Raw genomic sequence first — 25,175 nt, 5'->3', positions numbered from 1 at the left:
CCATTAGAAAATTTCAAGCAATGTTTTAAATAGTAGTAGCCTGTTGAGTAGCCTTCAGTCCTCTGTAGCGTGTAGCGTAAGCTACACGATACTTCTAATTTTTAATTTAAAAATAGGAAAAATATGATAAATGGTAAGGAAAAACCATATATATATTATATGCTTAAAATACGATTTATTTTTTCAAGTATAAGAATGTTCAAACAAGTTATTCATTATCATTTGCTAAAAGCCATTCCACATATGTCAACCAAATCAAATCATTATCACATCAACAACTTTCTAAGCAAACTACTTTAATTAATAATGTCTAATTGAAACTTGAAACCACAAGTCACAAGTATGAAAAGAAATTAAAATCTCACAAGTTGAGGGTATTAAGAAGAAAATACAAAACACAATTATTATTTATAAAAAAAACATAGTGTATGCTACATTTGGTACATGCATGCTACATACATTACGCATATGCTATGGCCTCTGTAGCGTACGCTACAAGAGATTTACGCTATTTACTAATGCTATGTAACATCATAGCTATGTTACGCTACTCTACGGTCACTATTCAAAACATTGGTTTCAAGTGGCGAAATCTTTACTCCATATGTTCGATCTCAGGATCAACATATTGATGTGTTTATGAAGGCTCTTCATTCCACTCAGGCTACACATATATATTCTAAGCTTGGCATAGATAATATCTATAATCCAACTTTGAGGGAGAGAGTTAATGAATGTGATATGGGCCTACATAGGCTCACTTGGATTATTTTGGTCTAGGACAGGAGATTTTTGCTTTTGTTGTTGATGACATTTTGATACATTCATTGTGTGTGTGTGTGTTTCGGGGGGGTGGGCCTATTCTCTTCTCTCTTCGCACTTTCTGCTTCTCTGTTCCATCTCTCCTTTCGCTATTTTACAAGCCCATTAAACAAAAATTTAGCATGAAGGTCAACAACTTGGAGAACCTCGGTTTAATTGTTCGGAGAAGAAGCCGCAAGACTGAGATTCAAACTGATTTACTTTATCACTTTTATTTTATTTTATTTTATTTATTTATTATTATTATTTTTAATGTCTTTTCTATTTCATGGATTTATACCATTGTATTTTTAAAACTCAGTTGGATTGATTTGAAGGTTCTGTATCTTTGTACTTGTTACAGGTTGGATATGATCCCGAGTCTGAATCCTATCCGTCATGGCTGCTTTCTCAACCATATTCAAAACTGTTACCCTCTGTCCAAGAACCTGGAACTTCCATTGGTTTTATAAAAGAGGATATCAGAGTGAAATTTGGTACTTTTGGTTCTTATTTGGTAGTGTTATGAAGAACTGTAGCATTATTATAATTTTATGTTCTCTTTGTATTCTTTAGTAGCGGTATCCATGAAGAAATCAGTTGTTCAGATTTTTGAGTGAAGACTCCGTTATGGTGTTCTCGCAACCTACTAAATTGTGGCAATTCATCCATGGTACAAATGGCATTCATGCCCACCAATCCAAGCCATCCAGATAGACGTAGTCAAGATATCAGTTTTTGGATAATCTTAACTGTCTAATTTTGCCCATTTACTTTGGACAGGCCACCATATCCGTTGTAACTGTTTATTTCATAGCCACCAATTTGTCATTTATGATTGTTTGGTTAGTGTGATTTTCTTTCTATGCTCCATCCACAATAGGACTTCTGATGTGGATGTTCTGAATTTGTGTCGTAGATGAGCAGTCACAATGTAGTGAATTGTGGGAAAGCACATTGCAGTCTAACCCAAATAATAGATGCTAGTGGTATACAACTAGGATACATGGATGCGTGAAATGTCATTCCATATCTACATAGGCATAGGTGGAGATATTAACAGTCATGTGATATCGATCTTTTATTTATGAAAAAAGTATCCTAACATCAGACACTCAAATCTCCTTTAAATGTGGCACAAATGCATTTGATCTAAGCTATCATTTTTTAGGCTTTACCATGGATTGTATGTAACCCATAAACATGTCGTTTGGGTAAACCTAGCCACTGACTGGAAGACTTTTCATAGTCAACATCATCATTGTCTAAGCCTTATTCCAATTAATTGGGGTTGGCTACATGAATCCTGTTCTGCCATTCCATTACTGGAAGACTTTTGAAGATTACAATTGGGCAATCAGAATGATGTTAAACCAACAGTCAACATTTTATTAGCAAAGTCCATCTGATTGAAGGCTAGGATCATCTAGTCAGTGTGATATAGGCAATTGCCCATCCATGTTAAGGCCCAATGGATGAAAAGTCCAGATCTCATACGTCTGCGATGTGTACTCAGATTTGAGTGATTGCTACTAACTTAGATATTAGTGTTTATCAAGGATCCTTTCCTTCTTCTTCTTCTTCTTCTTCTTCTTTTTTGTTTTTTGTAGTGACCTGTTTGTCCTCAAAAGGGAAAATGTGACAGTGAAGATTCTATCTAGAGAAACTCAAATATACTGTTAGCTGAATTTCTACCAATAATAAAATAAGGTATATATGTATTTCTCATGGACTAGCTGTAGTATCTCCTAGCACGTTTATCAGTGATAAAATATTAAATATTTTACTTCTGAAGTTAGGTTGGTTGGACAACCCATAATTATTATCCAATAATGTAGAATTATTAAGTAATAGATCCTGATTTTTTTCTCACCAAAAGGTTATGGATGGTGTGGAACTTCATTATTTGAACTATTTGATCTATAGCAAAACATTTCTACAGATATGGAAAATTTCAATGCTGTCAACCTTATTTTATGTCTAAATAATGCTACTAAAAAATGTTTTTTACTTGAAAAACAGACTCATTGTAGGGATTCTACAGTAAACTGTTATAATTACACCACGCCCTTAAAAGTTCAGGAACTCCCCTTGAATATTTAGCTTGATGGAATGGGATTTTGAAAAATTCTATTCAAGCTGGGAGGTTTTGGGAGATGCAAAATTATAGTTCTGAAGCCCATCTTTAGCGTGCATTTTAGTTCTCATAAAATGTCTTCAGTACTGTCTCATGCTCAATTGCATTTGATATGCCTAAGTCATTTCGTGGCGTGTAACTCAAAACCATGAAAGCCATCGTATCTCCCATCATAGATTTATTTATTTCTTTGATGTGCATGAATCAAGAATGATGGAATTGTGCATCTTCTTCACAGGTTTTCCAACAGATTGTGTCGTCTGCACCGGAACAACAGATAGTATAGCTGCTTTTCTAGCAGCACGTGCCACACAACCTGGGAAAGCTGTGAGGTTTTCTGAAGGATTTCAGCCTCTTTTTCTTTTACTTGATGAAGTTTTTTGTATAGTTTTTCTTTGTTCTGACTGAATTCTGACTTGATGCTATTAGGTCACTTCTTTGGGTTCGACACTGGCTATTAAACTCCTCAGCACACATCGAATCGAGGATGCACGATTTGGGGTGTATAGTCATCGCCTTGATGATAATTGGCTTGTTGGAGGTGCCTCAAATACTGGGGGAGCTGTTCTTAAACAGATTTTCACTGACAATGAATTGGAGCAATTGAGTAACCGAATTAATCCATTGGAACCTTCTCCTCTAGACTATTACCCTTTACCGGCTGTTGGTGAAAGATTTCCTGTGGCAGACCCAAAAATGGAACCCAGGTACTAAATGTTTTGTTAAATCTTAGAGGTTACATTTTGGAGAATTTGTGGTATCTATTCCCTTGAAAATGAAGAGAATATATGGAAGAGGTGGGAGATCTATAGGAAATCTTAGTACATATACATGCATACATCTATATATCTATCTAGAGTACAACTGTATATCAATATTCTATACTCTTGACCCCCTCCACCCCCTTTAAAAAAATCAAAGTGCTCTAACGAGTAGCTTGAGTGCGAAAGACACATAAAACATTTATTTAGAAACAAAAGAAAAAATTTCCATGAAGACGAAATATGAGCATCGACGAGTAGCATGAGGCAGTTAGGCAGGGTTGCAAGTATCATCTCCTAGCATATGGTGCACCACAAGACAACTGAATGTATGTGCACTACACCATTGATGACTTTTGGGATGTGAAACATTGACACTTTCAATGAATGACAAATGATCGAATGCCGCTTTCGGTGGCTGGGATTTCAACCATTGCTCTTCCGATAAATGCACAATTCCGGTCATTGGGATTTTTCAACTGTTACTTTCCCAGCGGTTCTAGAATGTTTCGAAAGCAAATTGGTAATGGCACTGGTTCCAATTAAAAGTCTGAGAGACATTTGAATCAAAGCAGTCTTATAACAACGTAGCAACTATGACGATGCTAATGTAGTGATCAATTGCCTAGCATGGTGGAAAACATGTTCAGTCTCAAAGGTCTAGTACATTAGCAAATGGCTCCAGTCAAAATTCTCGAGTGATGGGAGAGATGCTAAATTATTGTGCATACTACATAATGTACTCTTGCGAAGTGATAAGGACTAGTCTTGGATTTGGGCCCACTTCTACTATGATGCCCTGTTCACTGTGGTCACATGTGGGTGGGCGCACATGTGGGCGGGCCCCAAGGTGGCTGGTAGGCTACTGTGCTGGCAGACTACTGTGCACATAGTGAAGGTGGAACTTTGTCCCACATCGGAAGCGTTGTTTAAAGTTGTGGTGACTATAAGTTGGGTTCCTTTCTTAATAGGCATGACGCGTTTTAAATCCATGAGCTTCGGCAAAGCGGACAATATCATGTGCTGTAGGGATAGGCCTTGCAAAGTGGTATCAGAGGTCACTGTGGTCACATGTGGGCGGGCGCACATGTGGGCGGACCCCAAGGTGGCTGGCAGGCTACTGTGAGGCTGACAGACTACTGTGCTGGCAGGCTACTGTGCACACAGTGAAGGTGGAACTTTGTCCCACATTAGAACCGTCGTCTGAAGTTGTGGTGGCTACAAATTGGGTTCCTTCCTTAATAGGCATAACGTGTTTTAAATCCGTGAGTTTCGGCAAAGCGGACAATATCATGTGCTATGGGGATGAGCCTTACATCTACTGAGGTACTCTTATGGAGCACCAAGCTAAAAAGCAGGAGCAAAGAATAACCATTACTCGTGGAGGACAACTATGAAGTTGTGCGGAATTCGGATGGTGCAAACAATGATAGGGTTAGATGCAGTCAATGGTTTGGATGCAAAAGAAAGGATCGAGGCAACATATAAAGGGCTACAACGGCAACTGTCTGTAAATCTGGTGGTGGTCGGTTTCAATGGCGGATGCCGATCAAGAGATCTAGGTGATTTGGCTACAATGTGTGGATGAACATAGTCAGGAAATCTGGTGGGTGCCAAATAGATCTGGGGTCAAAGGGCTGCAATCAGATGAGCAGTGGAAGACATCATGCTGAGGGCTGTGAATGGATGAGTGGCAGGAGGCTGCATGTGAATAGCTAGAGCAGAGGACAATGCCAATTTTTATTTTTATTTTGGAAATTTGGGCCATATGTTCAGAGATTAGTGCAGAAGCAATGTTGGCTCCGATGGGGCATGGGTGTTGCAGCTTACAATCGGTCCAGATCTGGTGGGTTCTGACCTAAGATCGAGATGGAGATTGGAGACATGGAGCTGTTTTCGATATGTTGATGGTGCTGGAGATTAAATCGAAGGAAGGTTGTGCACTGAAGATGACAATGGTTTGGGTTGTGGCCTGTGAGGATGCAAAGGATGCTGGTTTCAAGATGGGGATGATGAGATCTGCTATGGGCGGCCAAAAATAGTGGTATTTGTGGCACTGGTTTGTGGAGGTGGCCAATCTGATGCGAGTGTGGAAGGCAAGGTAAATAGGTTTGGTGATGATGCATTGTAGAGGTACAAATAAGATGATGAAGTAGATCTGTTTCAGCGATGTTGAAGATGGCAGATATGACAAAGGTAACAGAGATTAATGATGAGAAGGACAGTTGTGGCGGATGAAACAGAGGGTTTCAGGATCAAGATTGCAGCATGTTGTGGTGGCTTAGGGTGAGGAAAGATGACAGTACTGTGATTAACATTGTTAGCACTCCTTCAGAAATGGTTTTTCTGTTGATCATGATCAATGATCAATGTTGGATAGTTTTTGATGATCGTGAACATATGGAACAAGGAGGAAGATGGGTGGTCAAGATCAGGGCCAAATCATGGCTCTGCTACCATGTTAAATCTCATAGGCTACATTTTAGAGATTGTTGTTGTATCGATTCCATTGAAAATAAAGAGAATATATAGAAGATGTGGGAGATCTGTAGAGATCTTAACAGACATACATGTATCCATCTATATACCCATCTATAGTATGTATGACTATTTATGTACATTTGTACTTAGATATCCTATACTCCAACGCGTCTCAATAACTAATCTTCATTGTAAGCAAGAAAAGGTCCAATTTGGACTGGAATATGCAAAATAAAACTTTCATGAAGGTGGTCAGCAGGAAGCGCCAACGTGGACTACGCTTACTGTTTTACAAACATCCCCACAAAACTGATGATGTTCTTTGATTCTTTCTAGGAAAGAATAATCTGCGCTCTAAGCAAGAAACATCTATCGTTGTGTTAGAATTAGTTATCAGGGGCATTTTTTCCCTTTATATTATTCTCTTCTACAACAATATTGTTCTTTAGGGGCATTCTTATCATCCTTCTTGTTAGCTGAATAAAATGGATTGCTCTTCCCTAATGGAAGTCTTATCAATCAATCAGCCCTATACTCTTCTTCTTTCCTCTCCTCTCCTCTCCTCTTGGCATTTCCTTGCTTCTTTTTATTAATGTTCTCCCTTTTAGCACTCACTTGGATCCTTGGACTCACGCCTCTTGGGGGTTGTAATCCCCCAATTGCCACCTTACCCATGCTTGGTTTCAAAGGGGAGTTGCAACTTCCTGGAACCATAGCTGCCCCAAGTTACATAAAATCCCCAAACGTGTACCATCGATTAAGTTTGTGGTATATTGACAAGTATCTTTGTTACACAAGCAAGGCTACTGACCAATGAATACACATAGGCAAAGAGAATCCAATGGTCCACATTGCCTAAACCAACATCCAACCTCTAAAAGCAATATCCAATAGCCCAATTTGCTCAAGATGGAATTTGATGGTGCAAAGACAATTAGGTGGGCCAAGATTAAGACTGGATGGCAGGAATCAACAACCAGTTAGTCCATCACAGATCAATCAACAAGAGGCTCAAGTTGATTAGTGGTTGGATCTAGCAATAATGGTTGATAAACTTTTGGATTGGAGGATGGGTGATCAATGCCGGATCTAGCAATACTTGAAGACCAATAGTTGGATCTAGTGGTGAAAAGGTCAGTGGTTAGATTTGTTGATAATAGAGGGCCAATGGTTGGATCTTCAGTTATGGAAGATCATGGTTAGATCTAATGATGTCGTAAGATAAATTGTCAGATGTAGTGATAATGGATGACTAGTGGTTAATGCTACCAATTATGAAAGATCGGTATTTAGATGTGGTGATAATTGATTTAAATGGTTGAATCTAATGAAAATGGATGATCAATAATTTGTCTCATGATAATGGAGGACCATCATTGGATCCAGTGATAATGGATGATCAATAATTGGATCTATTGCTAATGGATGGTCAATGGTTGAATAATGGATGATCAATTGTCAAAACTAGAAATCACTTTGCACCAAATGATCTTTTTTTTTTTTTTTTTTTATTTTGCATTTGAGATTCAAGGCTGTCAATAAGATGGGTTTAGGTCAAGTTGAGTTGTACCCCATTCAGACAGATCGCACACCTAGTCGTATCAGGTTGGGTGCTACTAGGTCAGGTCCGGGTGCCACATTTAATGTCCCCAACTCCGAATCTTGCCATACTTGAGTTCCTATTGGGTATCCATTGAGTCCCATGACACTCCTTTGAGACGGTGTGTCCCATATGCAAAGGATTCTACTCCTTTGCACCAAATGATCTTTTCTTTTCTTTTCTTTTTTTTTTTGGGGGGGGGTATGCACCTTTGCATGGCTTATATATTTTGCATTTGAGATTCAAGGCTGTCAACAAGTCGGGTTTAGGTCAAGTTGAGTTGTACCCCATTCAGACAGATCGCGCACCTAGTCCTATCAGGTTGGGTGCTACTGGGTCCGAGTGCCACATTTAATGTCCCCAACTCTGGATCCTGCCATACTTGAGTTCCTATTGGGTATCCATTGAGTCCCATGACACTCCTTGGATACTTGTGATGGTGTGTCCCATATGAGTTTTGGATCGGGATAGTTCTTGAGATTCTTTGGGAATAAAGGAAGGCAAAATAAATGAATGGTTTGGATTCTACATAGGGTATGCAAACATGGTTAACGACCATTACAACCATTAGATAATGGCAATGGTGGGAACCGTTACATGTTCAGGAAAAAAAAAACGGCCTGTAATGGGCGTTACATGGTCGATTAAAAAAAATGCATAAAAAAATCATGGCCATTGTCGTCACTGTTATTGTTATTGAATACCTTGATTCTGCATACACATCACTAGTGGGCCCCACACAGCTCTAACATATGGTAATTACCATGCGTTTGAATGCCTGTGGTATGAAACACGTTTTGATTCCCTCCTCCCTCATAAATAGTAATCCAATTGTGGTCTTATCTCTCATTAAGGGTACATGCATGTGTAAACCTTCCTACATACATGCAAGTTGAGTTGTACCCAATTCGCACAGATCGCACACCTAGTCTTATCAGTTTGGGTGCTACTAGGTCCGGGTGCCACATTTAATGTCCCCAACTCCAGATCCTACCATACTTGAGTTCCTATCGGGTATCCTTTGAGTCCCATGACACTCCTTTGATACTTGTGATGGTGTGTCCCATGTGAGTTTTGGATCATGATGGTTCTTGAGATTCTCTAGGAATAAAAGAAGGCAAAATAAATGAATGGTTTGGATTTTGCATAGGGTATGCAAACATGGTTAACAACCATTAAAACCATTACATAACGGTAATGGTGGGAATTGTTACATGTTTAGGAAGAAAAAACGGCCTGTAACGGGCGTTACATGGTCGATTCAAAAAATAATAATTTGCATAAAAAATTAATGGCCATTGCCGTCACTGTTATTGTTATTGAACACCTTGATTCTGCATACACATCACTAGTGGGCCCCACACAACTCTTAACATATGGTAATTACCATGTGTTTGAACGCGCGTGGTATGAAACATGTTTTGATTCCCTCCTCGCTCAGAAATAGTAATCCAATTGTGGTCTTATCTCTCATTAAGGGTGTCATGCCCCAAATTCGAAAACCGGGCTCGCAAAATTCCCGATAGCCGAATCCGGTGCCGATAGCCTCCGTAGTACCCCATTCTCGGCTCCCAACGCTCATACGCCAGATGCCGATCCTGGGATCCTACAAGGAGGATTTTCAACACGAATTTATCTCATAAGAAGCATAACCACAAGTATATCTAAATCACAAGAACAACATCATCATCACATATCCACTAATATAAACATTTGAATACAGTGCTAAAAGGGAAATACATATATCGATAATTAAAGCTCCAGAAGACGGCTGCACGCTCCAAGCTCAACGTTGCTGCGACCTAACGCCACCTGGATGCATCTATAGTGCATAAGCTTATAGAAAGCTTAGAGGGTGGTGAAAGTGTGTGCGATGCACGTGCCAAGCATATAAATATCAGAGTAAGTGGAAATACTGGCAATCCATAAATCATACAATATCAGAGTAAGCGGAAACATACTGGTAAGTCTATGAGTCATATAATATCAGAGTACGGAATGCAGATCATAATGAGCCAAATATCAGATGCCGAGAATGTAATACAATATGCAAATCCTGACAAGCCACGAATACCATTAACCTCATCTAAGCCATATAAATGTAGAAACATAGTAACCCAAAATGCTAAATGTTGCGAATGCAATGTAATATGCGGTGCGAATGAAATGACTAAGCTGGAGTGAAGTCGGGATGATAATACGTAGTATCGCAGGCTATGAGGTCCATCACAAGGGACTTCTATCCAAACCAGTCCCATACCTAAATTTGGATAGCCAGACTCAATATGGTAAACCCCTGACCTCAGGTTAGTCACGCCCCAACCGAAATCCTTGCTGTTGCGAAGGTACACAATAATTAGTTGCGCACCACCAGCCCAAGTGGATAGTGAATGAATGAATGCATGAGTATGCAACTTCTGCTCAAGAAGTACACATATCAGTACTGTATATCTCTGGGATCATCACCGGGGTCTAGTACACTCTTTGCCACCTACCGCCCCATCAAGCGCACAACTGGGTAAGTGGAAGAGACCTCACTATCCGCTTGCCACTATCGGGCCTGACTTGTCGATAGCAGACTCATTCCTCAAGCTGGTCAGACTCAGCCTAGCATTGCCTACTCCCTCAGGCTGGTAAGGCCACACCCCCTTCCAACCGACCATGACATAGTGGGAGATGTGGCCTACTGGTATATGGCCCTCATGCGCTCATATATATCCACTCGGTCTTGACGTTGGAGCATCCTCTGGTACCAAGAGGGTTTAGGAATTTTCACCCAGGGCCATCTATGGCGGCTCGAAGCTAGAACCAAACATTTCCGGTGTCCCATTTGGCCATCCACGACATGCCTGTGGAGGCTATGGCCCTGATGTCACTAGGGCGTACAGTAGTTATATCTCAAAATGCGAGATGCATGAGTCATACAATCCAGTCATGCATCAATCTTGCACATACCGTGCGCTCATGTGAGACAATCTCCGCCTATCAGGGAGTCTCATAACAACCTGCCCAATGACATATGTAATGGTCAACTACTGCTCATAATAAACATGCAGATGATGCGTATGGGCATGTATCATGATGCTATGCTGTCACATACTCATAATCGGTATCGAAATGGGCATCGATAATTGGCCCATGCAATCGACCTGATAATCGGCCTCGACAATCGGTCTCGACAATTGAAATCGGCCTCAACAATCGGAATCGGCCTCGACAATCGGAATCGGCCTCGACAATCGGAATCGATAATCGGCCTCGACAATCGGAATCAGCCTCGACAATCAGAATCGATAATCGGCCTCGACAATCGGCCTAATGGAAGGTCACAATGTGGACATTCAACCATCATTGCCCATCAATGTGGACATTCAACCATTATTGCCTATTAATGTGGACATTTAACCATCATTGCTCCCAAGGAGGGGCCTACATAGAGCCAAACGTACTGTGGGTCCATGGCCTCACACAAAGGCCCAATATACATCGCAATGGGCCTCATACAAGGGCTACATACATATCACTATGGGCCGCATCACATGGACCTCGAACACATCACAATGGGTCTCACTCATGGGCCTCAAATATATCAAGTGGGCCGCATCAACGAGCCACACCAATGGGCCTGGTATACATTAAGTGGACCGCATTAATAGGCCTCATATACACGACAGGTGGGCCTTGCACATGGGCCTCAAATACGCAACATGTGGGCCCTACACATGGGTCTCATATGCGTCAAATGGGCCACGCGTCATGAGCCTCGAATACATATCACAATGGGCCTTGCCCATAGGCCACCAATACATCACAATGGGCCTTGCCCATAGGCCTCGAATACAACACAATGGGCCTTGCCCATAGGCCTAAGATTTAAGCAGGTGGGCCCCATCATATGGGTCTCAAATACAAGGCAGGTGGGCCCTATCACATGGGCCTCAAATATACATCATGATGGGCCGCACCAATGGGCCTCAAGTGGACTTGGACCACACCAAAATCATTTCAATAGTTATAGGTGTAACATGTGTATCACTGTACACTATCATTTCATGGGGCACACAGCCCACTAATGATGACCAGCACTGTCTAAACATTGTCCAGGTAAATCAGCACCATCCAAACATTTCCCATGTAAATCAGCACCATCCAAACATTGTCTATGTAAATTAGCACTATCCAAACCTTGTCCAGCACTGTCCAACACAATCTGGACGGTGTGTATAAACAGATGGACGGTTTGGATATAACACATATACCTCATGATGAGGTCCACGGAACTTCTGACGTCCATGCAGATGGACGTTTTGGATGTAACACATACATCATATGGGACCCACATCAGCTAGGAGGGCTGCTGGCCCACACCGTTCAACAGATGAACGGTTTGGCTAACGTCATGACAACAGCAGTATAGCTGCTGTCAGCACTCACCAATCAATCTGTTTCTAAACAAGGTGGGTCCCACGTAGGGCCCACCATATATGTAATATATTATATTATTATAATAGTTTTTATTTATTTATTTATTATTATTATTATACTTCCAGTCTAGCGTCCAGACGCTGGATGTTTGGATGGATGGTATAGATATAACATATGCATCGTGGTGGGGTCCAACCACATGGCCCACCAAATATAATATATATATATATATATATATATATAAGGGGGGTCTCCAGCGTTCCATGTCCAGGAAGGGATGGACGGCTGGGATATAAAATACGTGCATCAGGGTGGTCCCTGCAAGGGCTTCAACTGTGGACGTCATCATCTCCACTATTTCCTGCTGTGTGGTCCACCTGAGGTCTGGATCTTCTCACCCAGGCCATAAAACGATATGGAGAGATAGATGGACAGTGTAGATATGATACATATCTCATGATGGAGGCCCACCAGACTTACTGGCAACCATCCTGCAGCCACATGCTGTTGGGACCCACTATCCACGGGTGGACAACATGGATATACAATACATGTCTAGTGGGCCCCACCTCCACACGTGCATCACTTGTGGGGTGGGCCCCACACGAAAGTGGGTGGGCGGCATGGTGAAACACACACGTCATGGCATGGTGCCACCGTCCATGGCCTGGATGGTGGGTCGTGTATTCATCACAGCAGGCCCCACATCTTATGGACGGCCAGAAAAGTCTGGTGGGTCCCAGTAGCGGCACGACGTGGATCAAGTGGGCCACATGCATCACAAGAGAGAGAGATAGAGAAGAAGAGAGAGAGAGATCGGATGAGGCGGGAGGAGCTCCGCCACTATAAGCTCCTCCATGATACAATGCATAGATCAAGATGGGTCCCACCACATGTGGGCCCTCAAATCACAAAAAAATCAAATGATAAAAACACCCATTGTTGATCTCCTCTTCCTTCTTCCGCCAACACGATCTAAAGCTCCAAGGGGTGGATTTTAACGGTTAAGATGGACTTTGGATGGTGGGATTGGAAGTTAGGAAGGTGGGCCACACCAAGCTCCTCCTCTCATTGAGCTTGGACGATGGACTCTCATGGGGGTTACTTGAAAAATGGAGAGAGAGAATGAGAGAGAGAGAGGTGATGGGAGAGAGGGATGGTGAGTGATGGATGGGTGTACTTGGTTGTAAGAGAGAGTTGACTTTAGGGGAGGGGTGGTTGTACTTGACATGAGATGTGATTGATGGGATTGATTTGAAAGCTCTCTCTTGGGTTTTGCAACAGCGCGTCGTTTTTCCTCGAACTAAATGCGAGCCCACATCTCCTGGTTCGAGTATCGCCTCAGCGCGCGAGACACGGCGTCGGAACCGTGGCGACGACGCAGTCGCAAGGGTACAAGTCTCGGGTCAAGCCGACTCTGGAATACGGGATACGGTTTAGGGCGCGCAAACGCCGGTTACAGATCGCGGGTTGCCGGAATTCGACCGGGAGGACCGCAGAAGCCTACGGAACGGTATGAGCTAGGATACGGGTCTTACAAAGGGTACATGCATGTGTAAAGCTTCCTATGTACATGCAAGTGTACGTAACAATCTGTCAAATGTGTGCAACATCCTATCTTTCAAATAAGTAGGCTAAATTTTTTAGATGTTTTGACTTTAAAATTCTATATGTTTTCACCCTTCAGTTTGACACTATATATAAAGAAAATTGATTGGCTATAAAATTTTGTTGAAACTTGTTCTCGATCTAGAAGAAAGAATGTGAGAGGGGAGAGAGAGAGAGAGAGAGAGAGAGAGAGAGAGAGAGAGAGAGAGAGAGCTCTAATACTCACACACCCCCACCCCTCTTATTTTATTAGTAGGGCTTCACTTAAAAGGGGAAATTACAAAAAATACCCTTACACCAAGAAACATACATAAGCACACTACCATAGACTTAGAAGCTCATGTATACTCAACCCATGCACAAAGACCAGACCCAAACATGATGGTTACACTTGTGATCATGTCACATGTGTGGACATGTCACATGTGTCCACACTTGTGATCACATCACACGTGTGACCATTCTAACACTCCTCCTCAAGCTAGCATATATACCATAAATGCCCGGCTTATCAAAAAACTTGTCTAAATGAGCCCGACTTAAAGCCTTTGTGAACATATCGGCAACTTGGTCTTTGGATTTGATGAACAATGTGGATATTTCCATGTTTGCAACCTTCTCTTTGATGAAGTAGTAGTCTACTTCAATGTGCTTTGTCCTGTTATGATAAACTAGATTATCGGTGATATGTGACACAGCTTGATTATCAGTTTATCACAATATAGGTTCGTGGGAGTATCAACCACAAAACCTAATGCATACATCAACATCTTCGGCCAAACAAGTTCACTTGCGGTATGGGCCATAGCTCTATACTCCGCTTCTGCACTATAACGGGCAACAACTTGTTGCTTCTTGCTTTTTAAGGTAACAAGATTATCTCCTAAAAAGGTACAATAACTTGTGATGTCGCCTATCTGAAGGATATCCAGCCCAGTCTGCATCAGAGAATCCTTCCACTCTAAGATATTCATTTTGCTTGTAGACAATTTCACGACCTGGGGCACCCTTATGCGGATCACAACTTCCATATGCGAGACTCGAGGGGCTTGCATTAATCGATTAACTACACTGACTGGATAGGTAATATGAGGCCGTGTAATAGTTAAATAAGTCAATTTCCCAACCAACTGGTGATATTTGCATGGATCATCAAAAAGGTCTCTCTTTCATTTGTATTTAACTTGGAGTTCGCATCCATGGGAATTGTAACTAGCTTAGCCCCCATTAAACTTGTCTCTTCTAACAAGTCCATAACATATTTCCCTTGCGATAAATTAATTCCCAACTTTGATCAAGCTACTCAATACCCAGAAAGTATTGAAGATAGCCTAAATCTTTTGTACAGAAGTGTTGCTGCAAGAACTTAAACTCAGATATGTCTTTACTATCATGTCTAGTATTGATGATGTTGTCCACGTAAACAACAAGAACCAGAGTGCAAGTCTTACTCTGCCTAACAAAGACTGAGTGATCAGCCTAACTGCGTTTCACCCTAAACTGCATTATCACTTTACTAAATTTGTCAAACCATGCACGTGGAGATTGCTTTAACCCATAAATTGACTTTCTTAGCCAATAGACTTTTTTAGGCTCCCCCTAAGCAATAAAGCCAGGCGGTTGCTCCATGTATACTTTTTCAAGTAAATCACTATGAAGAAATGCGTTCTTTACATCCAGTTGATATAGAGGCCAATTCAAATTTGTAGCAATTGAGATCACCACATGAATTGAATGGAGCTTGGCCACCGGGGAAAAGGTTTCAGAATAGTCAATTCCAAACATTCGAGTATATCCTTTTGCCACCAAACGAGCCTTTAAACAATCCACACTGCTATCAAACTTGTACTTTATGATATATACCCATTTGCACTCTACTGTACACTTTCCTGCGGGTAACTCAGTGATATGTGGGAATTTCTCTCCGGCCTTTGACCGGAGTTCAAGCTTATGAGGTCCCATATTCTTGAAGGTAGTGAAATTCCCTCAGTGGCAAAAGCGTTCGCCAGAGTACAGAGGACGGCTGGCATGTCTACTCAAAGTTCCACTTCATTAGATCATTCGACTTTATTTCTGCAGCGGGTAGAGATGATGGGGGATTGGAGGTGGCTGTGGTCGAGGCGGAAGATTTGGAGGTGGCTGTGGTCGTGGTTGTGGTCATTGTGATCATCATTACACCTATTTATTTTATTTTTTACATTGTAATTAGAGTTGTACACGAGCTGAATCGAGTTGAACTTGGCCCAACTTGGCTTGGCTCGGCCAACAGGCTACCCTAGCTCGAACTTGGCTCGGCTTGGTCTTCTAGTCTGACTGGCCAGCTCGGCTCGGCTCGGTCAGTAGCTCGGGCCAACTATGTTCGAGTTTAAGTTTTAGGATTTTTAACATATGTAATATATATATATATATATAATCATTTATTTAAATATATAAATATTTACAAAATATTTATATTAAGTGAACTTGATCCGAGTCGAACGAGTCTAATTTGAGTCAAGTTACGAGTCGAGTCGAGTTGAGCTCGGTCTAGCTTGGACTCGGCTAGAAATTTTTTCAAGCTAAAAAAATCAACTCAACTCGGCTCGAACCCAGTTTTGAGCCAAGTTGAGTCGAGCTTTTCCAAGTCGAGTTGAGTGAGTTAACCGAGCTAACTTGGTTCATGTACAACTCTAATTGTGATTCACTTGAGTGTAATGACTCGAATTTTTAGGCCAAAAGATCTAACGCCATGTTTAATTGGATGAAAAGCTTAGATATCAAACACATGTTCTATTTAGGTGCATGTGCATAGGTGTATGCAATGTTTTCAATATCGTTGTGCATGTATCACACCCTTGGGATACAAAAACATAGTGGTTATTGCATGTATCAAGTAATATATAGATGCTTTTGGAAAATATCGGGAAATTGATCGAATTTTTTGATGAAACTTCAGGGGATGCTAAAAAAGACATTAATACACATTAGAACTTGAAATATCACAAAAAACAAGTATACATAATGAGTTTCCTTTATATAGGTTCCTAAACTATGTACTGTTTAACAGAAGTGACACAACTATATTCAAAATCAGTTCATTTAATTTATAAATCATAGAAGGCATGTATGAAAACATAAATTCAAAAGCCAAATTTGTCCTACAATGTACAATACATTTATTTATTTTTAAAAAAAATTATTTTATAATTAAAAAAATATTTTTGTGAATAAATAAATGAGCGCGGCCACACATTCATAAGTACATAAATATAAGGCACAAATAACATAGGGTTAATATTTTTAATTAATTTATTTTTTTTTTCAAAAATTCCAAAAAGTTCCCTCAATTTATAGATCAACCCTTTGGCACTCTCACATGATTTTTCCACGCTCTCATTGCAAGTTAAATGGGTAATTTTCCCTAAAATTTCCCAATTTCAAAAATTGGAGATCAAAATTCATATTGAGCATGCTCATTGACTATTAGCTTCATTCCATAGATTCCACACAATTTAAATAAGAGAAAACAATTTAAATTTGCAAAAACTCACAGATTAGGTTTTTGGTACCACATGCTCTCTCCAGTCTTAATTTCAGAACCCAAATCCCCTTTCTTTCCAAACAAATGAAAAAGATTGGTCGATATCCCCTTAGTTATGTAATACCAACAAAAAAAATTCAGAGAACGTCTTTGTGGATTTTTGATGAATTTTCCAAATTTTCTGGAAGGGACTGTTGCAAGTGTGATATCATTGATATGTATTGATGATATTGGAGAACTTGTAATAATGGTCTTTTTTGATTATCGCAATGTATCAATATATCATCAATACATTGCCATATATTGACTGATATTGGGAAGTTTCCCACCTACAACCCAATTTCGTATCGGCACAATGTCATATCCACGATATCACTAGGTGTATGGCGCCTGGCTTCACACACATGTGGGCCTAGCAAAATCCACTCCTATACAACATGATTTTCAGCATGGAATAATGGTACCAATTGTTATTTGGTTTGACACAATACAATTAGTAATGTAATAAACGAGTTTTTGTTCGACATCTCTAATATATTATTATTAGGCTTAGCGAAATCCTCTCTTAAACGAGTCCTAATGTCTCCTCATAAAAGACTATATTTAATATACTCATTAACCATAATTAATATTTATAATTATATACTGTAAATATTATATATGGTTTTAATTGGGTATACATCGGGTACTCGATACTAGACCCAGTTTCTAAACATAGGAGGCAATGGACTCAAACCCGGCCTGTTTTTGAAAAGGGTCTAGTAATGGGACCCGGACCCATTTAAACTAGCTCTGATACCTTAGGTACCTCTGGTTCCTCACCCGTGACAGCCCTAGTGAGATGTGTATGAATTCATGTTGGGCCAACCTTTATATAACCATTGTGGCACACGCCTTGTACCTAGGTTGAAGGTCATAAATGTGACATGTTGGAACTTAATGGTGGTGCCAAACTTCTTTATATATTTTGTGTTCTTAGTCACAGATCATTTGACACTTAATAAACAACAGTTCTACAAGTTCTAGGATTCATGAATCTTGAATGTCATACAAACAACAATTGTCCATTCCAAGGCATTAATTCGGGATGTATAAGTTATAGGATTTGTTACTCCTGTAGGATTAACTCCAAACATCTAAATGGACCCTCATTTCCTTGCTCAACAATTTTCACCTTGGTATCAGACCCATAATCCAAGGGCCCAAGACCTGGCCAGTTGAAGCTCTAGAACATAGTTGACATGATCTGGACATAAAGCTTACACCTGTAGCTGTACAACCAAGTTACTGATTGGTTTGAGGAAGATATTGCTCAAAAGATGGAGCTCTTTTAAAAATTATCCTGATTTTTGTAGGATTTTCTACATGGGTTATGTGCAGTACCGACACGAGTCAGATATGAGAATTTATGTTGCTTTGTTTTCGTTGGCATATATTCTGGAGATGTGTTACTTATAGATGGATCAAATGTGAAATTCCTAGACATTGAGAGTGGAATTGTGTGATTCTGTGTTTGTTTGAGATTATGGTAATAAAGTAAGTGGGCCATTTCACCACCCAAGTTCCATTCTTATCTTTATACTGTTTATGAAACTGTTTTCTTGGTTAAGTCCTGATTTTACCTTCTCCTGCCAATTCCACCCTCCCTCACTCCCTCCCTCATAATGCTGTATGCCATATTAGGAGTGCCCTGACATTGTGGTATTGTGCACTTCACTGGTGCAAAACCTGGGGAGGAGTGTTGGAACATGGTAGTCTATGGAGGGTTGGGTATATGAAAGTTGAAATTTTAACTCGTTTGAAAGATTTCAGTTTTATGTTCAGGCAAAAGATATTCCCATCTTAATATACTTCATAAGGAATGAAAAAGAGTACCAAAAGAACAAAGGTGTAGAGGAGTGCATCCTTTTCCATAAGAAAAAATATGTTTGTACATTTTCCAACAATGTTAGTGGCCTTTTGAATGTCCAAGGTCTATGGCGCATGCCATATGATGATGGTTTGCCACACGTGCATCAGAGAGTTTCCTTATATGCTGATGCGTTTCTTCTTAGTCATGCTGACTATTTAGCTTTGCCTCTCTTCTTTTGGGTTGAAACTTAGCATTTTCCTTTGCACAATGTATGAATGATCCCACAGGTTGAACTCGAGCAGTTTTACTCGAAGGGAAATTCTCTATTGACTTGGCACGTGAAAAGGTTCATTCATATGTTCAAGAGGTTGATTACTTCCTCTCTTGTGCAGGTTACATCCACGCCCAGAAGATGATGCAGAGTACTTACATGGCATTCTAGAATCCATTGCACGCATCGAGGTTGAGCATCTCCACTGTACTTAATAGATGGGTATTCTGTTTAAATCATAGTTTGTAATGTCAGTGATGGAAAATGTATCATCCAGCTCCAGAACCAATATGATCCATCTGTATCAGACAATACAACCGTATTGGCAATACATGCATTTTGGAGAATCTGATAATTGTAGGACAATATTTAAAGCTGTCACTTATCAATTAAAAGAACCATGATTTCAATAGTTCTCTCTTTTGGGATGAGTGACTAAGTCACATGCTCGTGATTCAGGCAAAGGCTTACTCATTACTAAAGGAGCTTGGTGCAACTGAAGTAGAGGAAGTGTTTACTGCTGGAGGGGGTGCGAAAAACAAGCAATGGATAAAGATACGGGAGAGGGTGCTTGGTTTACCTGTGAGTCGAGCAATGAATACTGAGGCAGCATATGGAGCTGCTCTGCTGGCATTGAGGGGTGCCCAACAAAACTGTAACTGAGTTTAGGATATATATTCTGTAAACATCTAATCATCTAGGAATGGTGGGTGAGATGTTAATGAACTAAGACATGAATTATACAATGTTGAGAATTAGAATCAGAATTCCAACAACTAAGATTTTTGAACTTTGCTGCTTAGTGTGGTTGACATTTTGTTTCCTTTCACTTCGAATTCTGTAAATTAAACAATGGAACAATATAAAGAAGTTTGATTGCATGAACTGGTTTGGCTTGCTTAAGTTGTCATGTCATACTTTTCTATTCTCCTTGTGTTAGCTCCAATAAAGTTTGTGTTGGTATTCGATCTAATTGTTCAATCAATGACGAATAGACCATGCATAATGGAAACAGGGTTCAGTCAAATATGTGTTGTGTGTCTGGGGTTTCCCTTTGGTGTCCAATAACCTTCTTCTTGTCACTGGCGCACCTCTGGACATCCTTTTTGGGAGGCACAATTCTACATATTTCTGCCAAATCCTTTTAGAAGGTGCATGGTTCCATTTTGATGTGTCCCAGTTCTCCTAAACTGTAGAGGTTGATGTCTCAAGTCCATCTTGATGCATTCCAATTTGGATAACCAGTAGGGGTTGATGTCTCAAGTCCATTTCGATGTGTTCCAATTCCGCTAACCAGTAGGGGTTGATGTCTCAACTCCCTTTCGACGTGTTTCAGTTCTTACTCATTGTATGCTCTTTATGAATTATACCAAGGTTTCAGAACCTCAGAATCACAATGGGATCACCAGCAACTAAAATTTCAAACTCGGCAGGTTATTGTGGTGAATGTTCAGTTACTATTCTTTTCTGTTCTATGAATGAAAAAAAAGAGATATACTACAGAATTTATTATGCTGCCTGGTTCAGCTTGCTTGAATTGTCACATTACATTTTATTTTTGTTAGAAGTAAATCCATGAATTGCAGAGTATGGGCTGGGATGTGCAACCTACTGACGACGTGTTTAAGGTCAGTCTAAGCTCTCATCAATTTGCTTAGATGACTTTGCTTGAGTGAGTGATGGGTATTGCAGATCGGCCTCTACCAGATTATGAAGATTCCAACAATTTTGAAAATAGCATAGCCATGAAAGGCGGAATTCAGGAATACGGGATTTTGATTGTCCAAATTCGTGTGGCATATTCTACAAAATCACCCAGAAAACTAATGGAAAAGAGAGATGTTGTTGGAGAATGCAAGTGATTTGACACATACTTCTTGGGGTTGGGATACATGGCAAGAGATAAAATGGAGCCCAGTTATTAGGTGAAGGTTCATCTTCCCTCAATGAGGGAAGGATTGTATCATATCGTCCATTAAACCTTTTTTTTCTTTATAAATAAATTTGTGAGGCCTTTTACTTGATGTTGACTAGCAACTAATTCCTTAATGATCATCATCATCATCATCATCATCATCATTATTATTGTAAGGAAAATACTAGTATATACTAGTTCTCAAGTTGTACAAGTGGACTTTTTGTTCAGCGATCCTCCTGAACATTGGTCCACTAAGCCTGACATTGATGGTGTTGGGTTTTCACTCCATGCACTACACATGCACACATGCAAACGGGTATAATCAATTCAAACAAAAAGAAAAGGAAGCAGGTAATAGATTATAACACTCCTTTTTAATTGATGAAGATTTCTTGGGCTTTTAATCTTCATGCTACAACCCTCACTCGGTGAGAGCTATGGCCTTCAAAAGTCAAACGACCCAAATTCTAAAAGCTTTATAACCTCTAAGAGATGAACCTGATCATTATTTAGAAACCTCAGCCTAGTTCCTATTAAAAAAGAGAGAGAGAGAGACGAGGACGTCCAAGACTTGGGTGTGGACCCCTTAGCCATTCTATCTATCTATCCACACACACACACACACACACACACACACACACACATTCCATGTGCTTGGGCCAGTGGGCTCCTCTATTAAGTTGTACGTGAGTCAATACCTACCACTTTACAATTTTAGGTCTTCTTCACATGAACTCTATACGTTGCATACATTCCACTTTACATCCTTTCGTGTCATTATTACCCTACCATCATGTGGGCCTATGTACCAAATATGGTTCCCTTTTGACAGTCATGAGATCCACTGTTGGACTTTTGACAAGTTTATTTAAAGAAAACACTTGTCTTAAAACACAAATTCATTGTTCCTCCTTCATACTCAACGGATCAAAATAATTTTGATTGAAAACTACTGCGTCTGCATGTGATTAACTGGGTCTATCAATCCAAGCGGTCTTCTGTGACGAAGCCATCCATACAAAGAAGACCGCATGTGTGGATTCCTTTTTGGATTATCATATTCCCTATAACTTTCCACATAATTAACCAAATCACAAGCATATGTCATTCGTAGTCATTCCTACCAAGAATCACGGCATATGTCAAAGTTAACCAAGTAGATAACATGAATATATAACTAATTATAGGGTCGAAGGATATATGAATCGGGTGAATGTGAGTTTACATTTCCTTTTTAGGACTTGGGTGCATTTCTCATGTGATTCAACCCTTCAATATGCGAGTCTATCCAAAATTTGGTATGTCTATTTTACTGATGCGAGTCCACAACTCAAATTTCATAAGATTAAGCAACACAGCTTAATGCAGGTCATTAATCCCATGAAAACCTTACACGCGATGACCCAAGTATATGATGGTTTTAAACTATATTTGTATAGATAAGAAAACAAAATGTTTTCTCTCAAGTAACATGGGCTTATCACACATGCATAAGATTCGATATCATCATCATCATTGTTATGGGGAAAATAGGCTGACCAATAATCAAAGGTCAGGTCGGACCCTTGTGCACTTAGTCAAGCCGGACAACAGCGAATCTAAATGAGAAATCCGCCACTCGGCGCTAGACCGAGGAACAACTGGGCTCAAGCTCGGCCTCTCGCCAGTAGGCCGGAAAATAGGCCGACCTGCACAACATCAAAGGAAGACCAAACACACGCCGAAAGGATCAGGTTAGACCCCAGGGCGGCATCCCTCGGGTCAAGTCGGGCAAGACTACCTCGGCCTCCTACTGCATGCCTCTAGTGATTCTGAACAATCAAAGATCTGCTCGAGATCTTCTCCAAAGAACTTGGAAGATATTTGCGACACACTCGGGATCTCTGATGGGATTTTCCTCAGTCCAGAGGAGAGAATGTGTATCCTGTTGAAAAAATATGTTTTATCGCATTGCTTGACTAGTCGAGTAGGCTGCTTGACCGGTCGAGTGGGCAGCTCAACCAGTTGAGGGTTCGCTCGACTCAAAGGCCAGCGAGCAAATTGGTTTGTAATTCCATGGTGCTCGACCAATCAAGGAGTCTACTCAACCGGTTGAGGGTCCGCTCGACCGGTCAAGGACTCTGCTCGACCAGTCAAGGTTACGTAGATTCATGTCCGGATTTTGTGCAAACTGCATAAATTTGAAGTGGTTTTCAAAGAGGTGAGGAAGCAAGTTACCTAAACTATAAATACCCTAGGGCTTTTCTAGGGTATAGAGAAGGCTTTCTAAAGCTATTGTGTTGAGGTTTTTTGACGGCCAAGGTGAGAGAGAGAAAAAAAGAGGAAGAGAGGAAGCTTGTAGAAGGGAGATTCTGCTCGTAGAGATGATCTACTTTGCAGTCGACGTCTCAGCGCTTTTACGTGCTCGTGATCGGTGAGATCTCTCCATTTTTCTTTATTCTCTTATTGTTTATTCGCTCCTGCGTGAGTGAAGAAGGTTTGATCTAAGCGGTGTGTGCTTGTGATTGATTGTAACGTTCTACTTCATAGTGGATTGTTGATCTAGACAAGGTCCCATGGTTTTTTTACCTCTTTGAGGGTTTTCCACGTAAAAATCTCTTGTGTCGTGTGATTTTGTGCTTTGATTTATTTCATTGCTTTATTATCCCATAATTCTGGTGTTTTGGGAGGCTAGATCCTAAGGTTTTGTACAACGGCCCCCCAACAAAGTGGTATTAGAGCGTCCAGGTTTATTGAACGGAGTGAGATCGGTTCTGAATTATAGAAAGTGGCTTATTAAGGATGATCAATTTCAATGGTTCTAACTGGATAATATGGAAGGCTAAGATGGAGGACTTGCTTTATTGCAAGGACTTGTATACTCCAATCTTAGGTATATCAGTAAAAACAAAGGATATGATAGATGATCATTGGAAGAAATTGGACCGGAAGGCAGTGAGGTTTATTAGACAACGGTTCGACAATTCCGTATTCCACCATGTGTCTATGGAGACCTCAATCGCTAGCCTATGACTAAAATTACATGGGTTGTATGAGAGGAAGATAGCCAGAAATAAGATTTTTCTAATAAGACGACTTGTGAATTTCAAATTTAAAGATGGTGGTTCTGTGGCTGAGCACATGGGGTCGGCAATATATTGAACCAACTCTCCACTATGAAGATGGTCCTGGACGATGAATTACAGGCTTTGCTATTGCTTAGCTCATTGCCTGATAGTTGGGAGACATTGGTGGTGTCTCTAAGTAATTTCGGGCTAGACGGAAAGGTGTCTATGGAACATTTATTTAGTTTTCCCTTCAATAAAGAGATAAGGATGAAGTCTTAGGGGTCAACTCAGCAAGAGGCCCTTGTGACACAAGAACGGGTGAGAGGAAAGAACAGAAAGGGCGGGAAGGCCAGAGATAAATCAAGAGGCAAGTCGAGCGTCAGAAAGGATGTTGGATACTGGAATTGTGGCAAGAGGGGCCACTACAAGCATGAATGTCGTAATAAGAAGAATGACAAGAAAGGAAAATAAAGGAGAAGAAAGATGAATCAGACTCCACTACGGTCACTTCAGATGACGACGTTATAGTTTTTCTTTCAGCATATCACGATGTTTGTCTCACGGTTATGAGTCAGGACACCGATTGGGTGATAGACTTGGGAGCCTTGTTTCATGCGACTCCACACAGAGATTTCTTCACAAGCTATAAGTCAGGTGACTTTGGAACCATGAAGATGAAAAATTTTGGCATATTAAAGATTGTAGGGGTCGGTGATATTTGTGTAAAGACCGATATGGGCTGCACATTGGTTCT

At 40.5% G+C, this 25,175-nt stretch overlaps 1 protein-coding gene across 2 annotated transcripts in view; it reads left to right on the top strand.

Moving 5' to 3' along the window:
* The window catches only part of LOC131243373 (D-ribulose kinase), a 56,573-nt gene extending 36,232 nt beyond the window's left edge, over positions 1 to 20,341 (top strand). The window contains exons 5-9 of one of the 2 annotated variants that reach the window (XM_058242694.1): positions 1,166 to 1,298; positions 3,177 to 3,265; positions 3,368 to 3,645; positions 19,578 to 19,647; positions 19,916 to 20,341. In XM_058242694.1, coding sequence (XP_058098677.1) covers positions 1,166 to 1,298; positions 3,177 to 3,265; positions 3,368 to 3,645; positions 19,578 to 19,647; positions 19,916 to 20,119 — 774 coding nt within the window. In that variant the 3' untranslated portion in view covers positions 20,120 to 20,341. The remainder of the gene's footprint in view (positions 1 to 1,165; positions 1,299 to 3,176; positions 3,266 to 3,367; positions 3,646 to 19,577; positions 19,648 to 19,915) is intronic. The other variant, XM_058242695.1, reaches the window with a different exon arrangement.
* The last annotated feature ends 4,834 nt before the right edge of the window (positions 20,342 to 25,175 follow it).

This window comes from Magnolia sinica, chromosome 4 (genome assembly GCF_029962835.1).
Source record: "Magnolia sinica isolate HGM2019 chromosome 4, MsV1, whole genome shotgun sequence".
Taxonomy (NCBI): domain Eukaryota; kingdom Viridiplantae; phylum Streptophyta; class Magnoliopsida; order Magnoliales; family Magnoliaceae; genus Magnolia; species Magnolia sinica.
The sequence above is the reverse complement of the archived record's forward strand: the minus strand, read 5'-3'. Positions and strand labels throughout refer to the sequence as shown.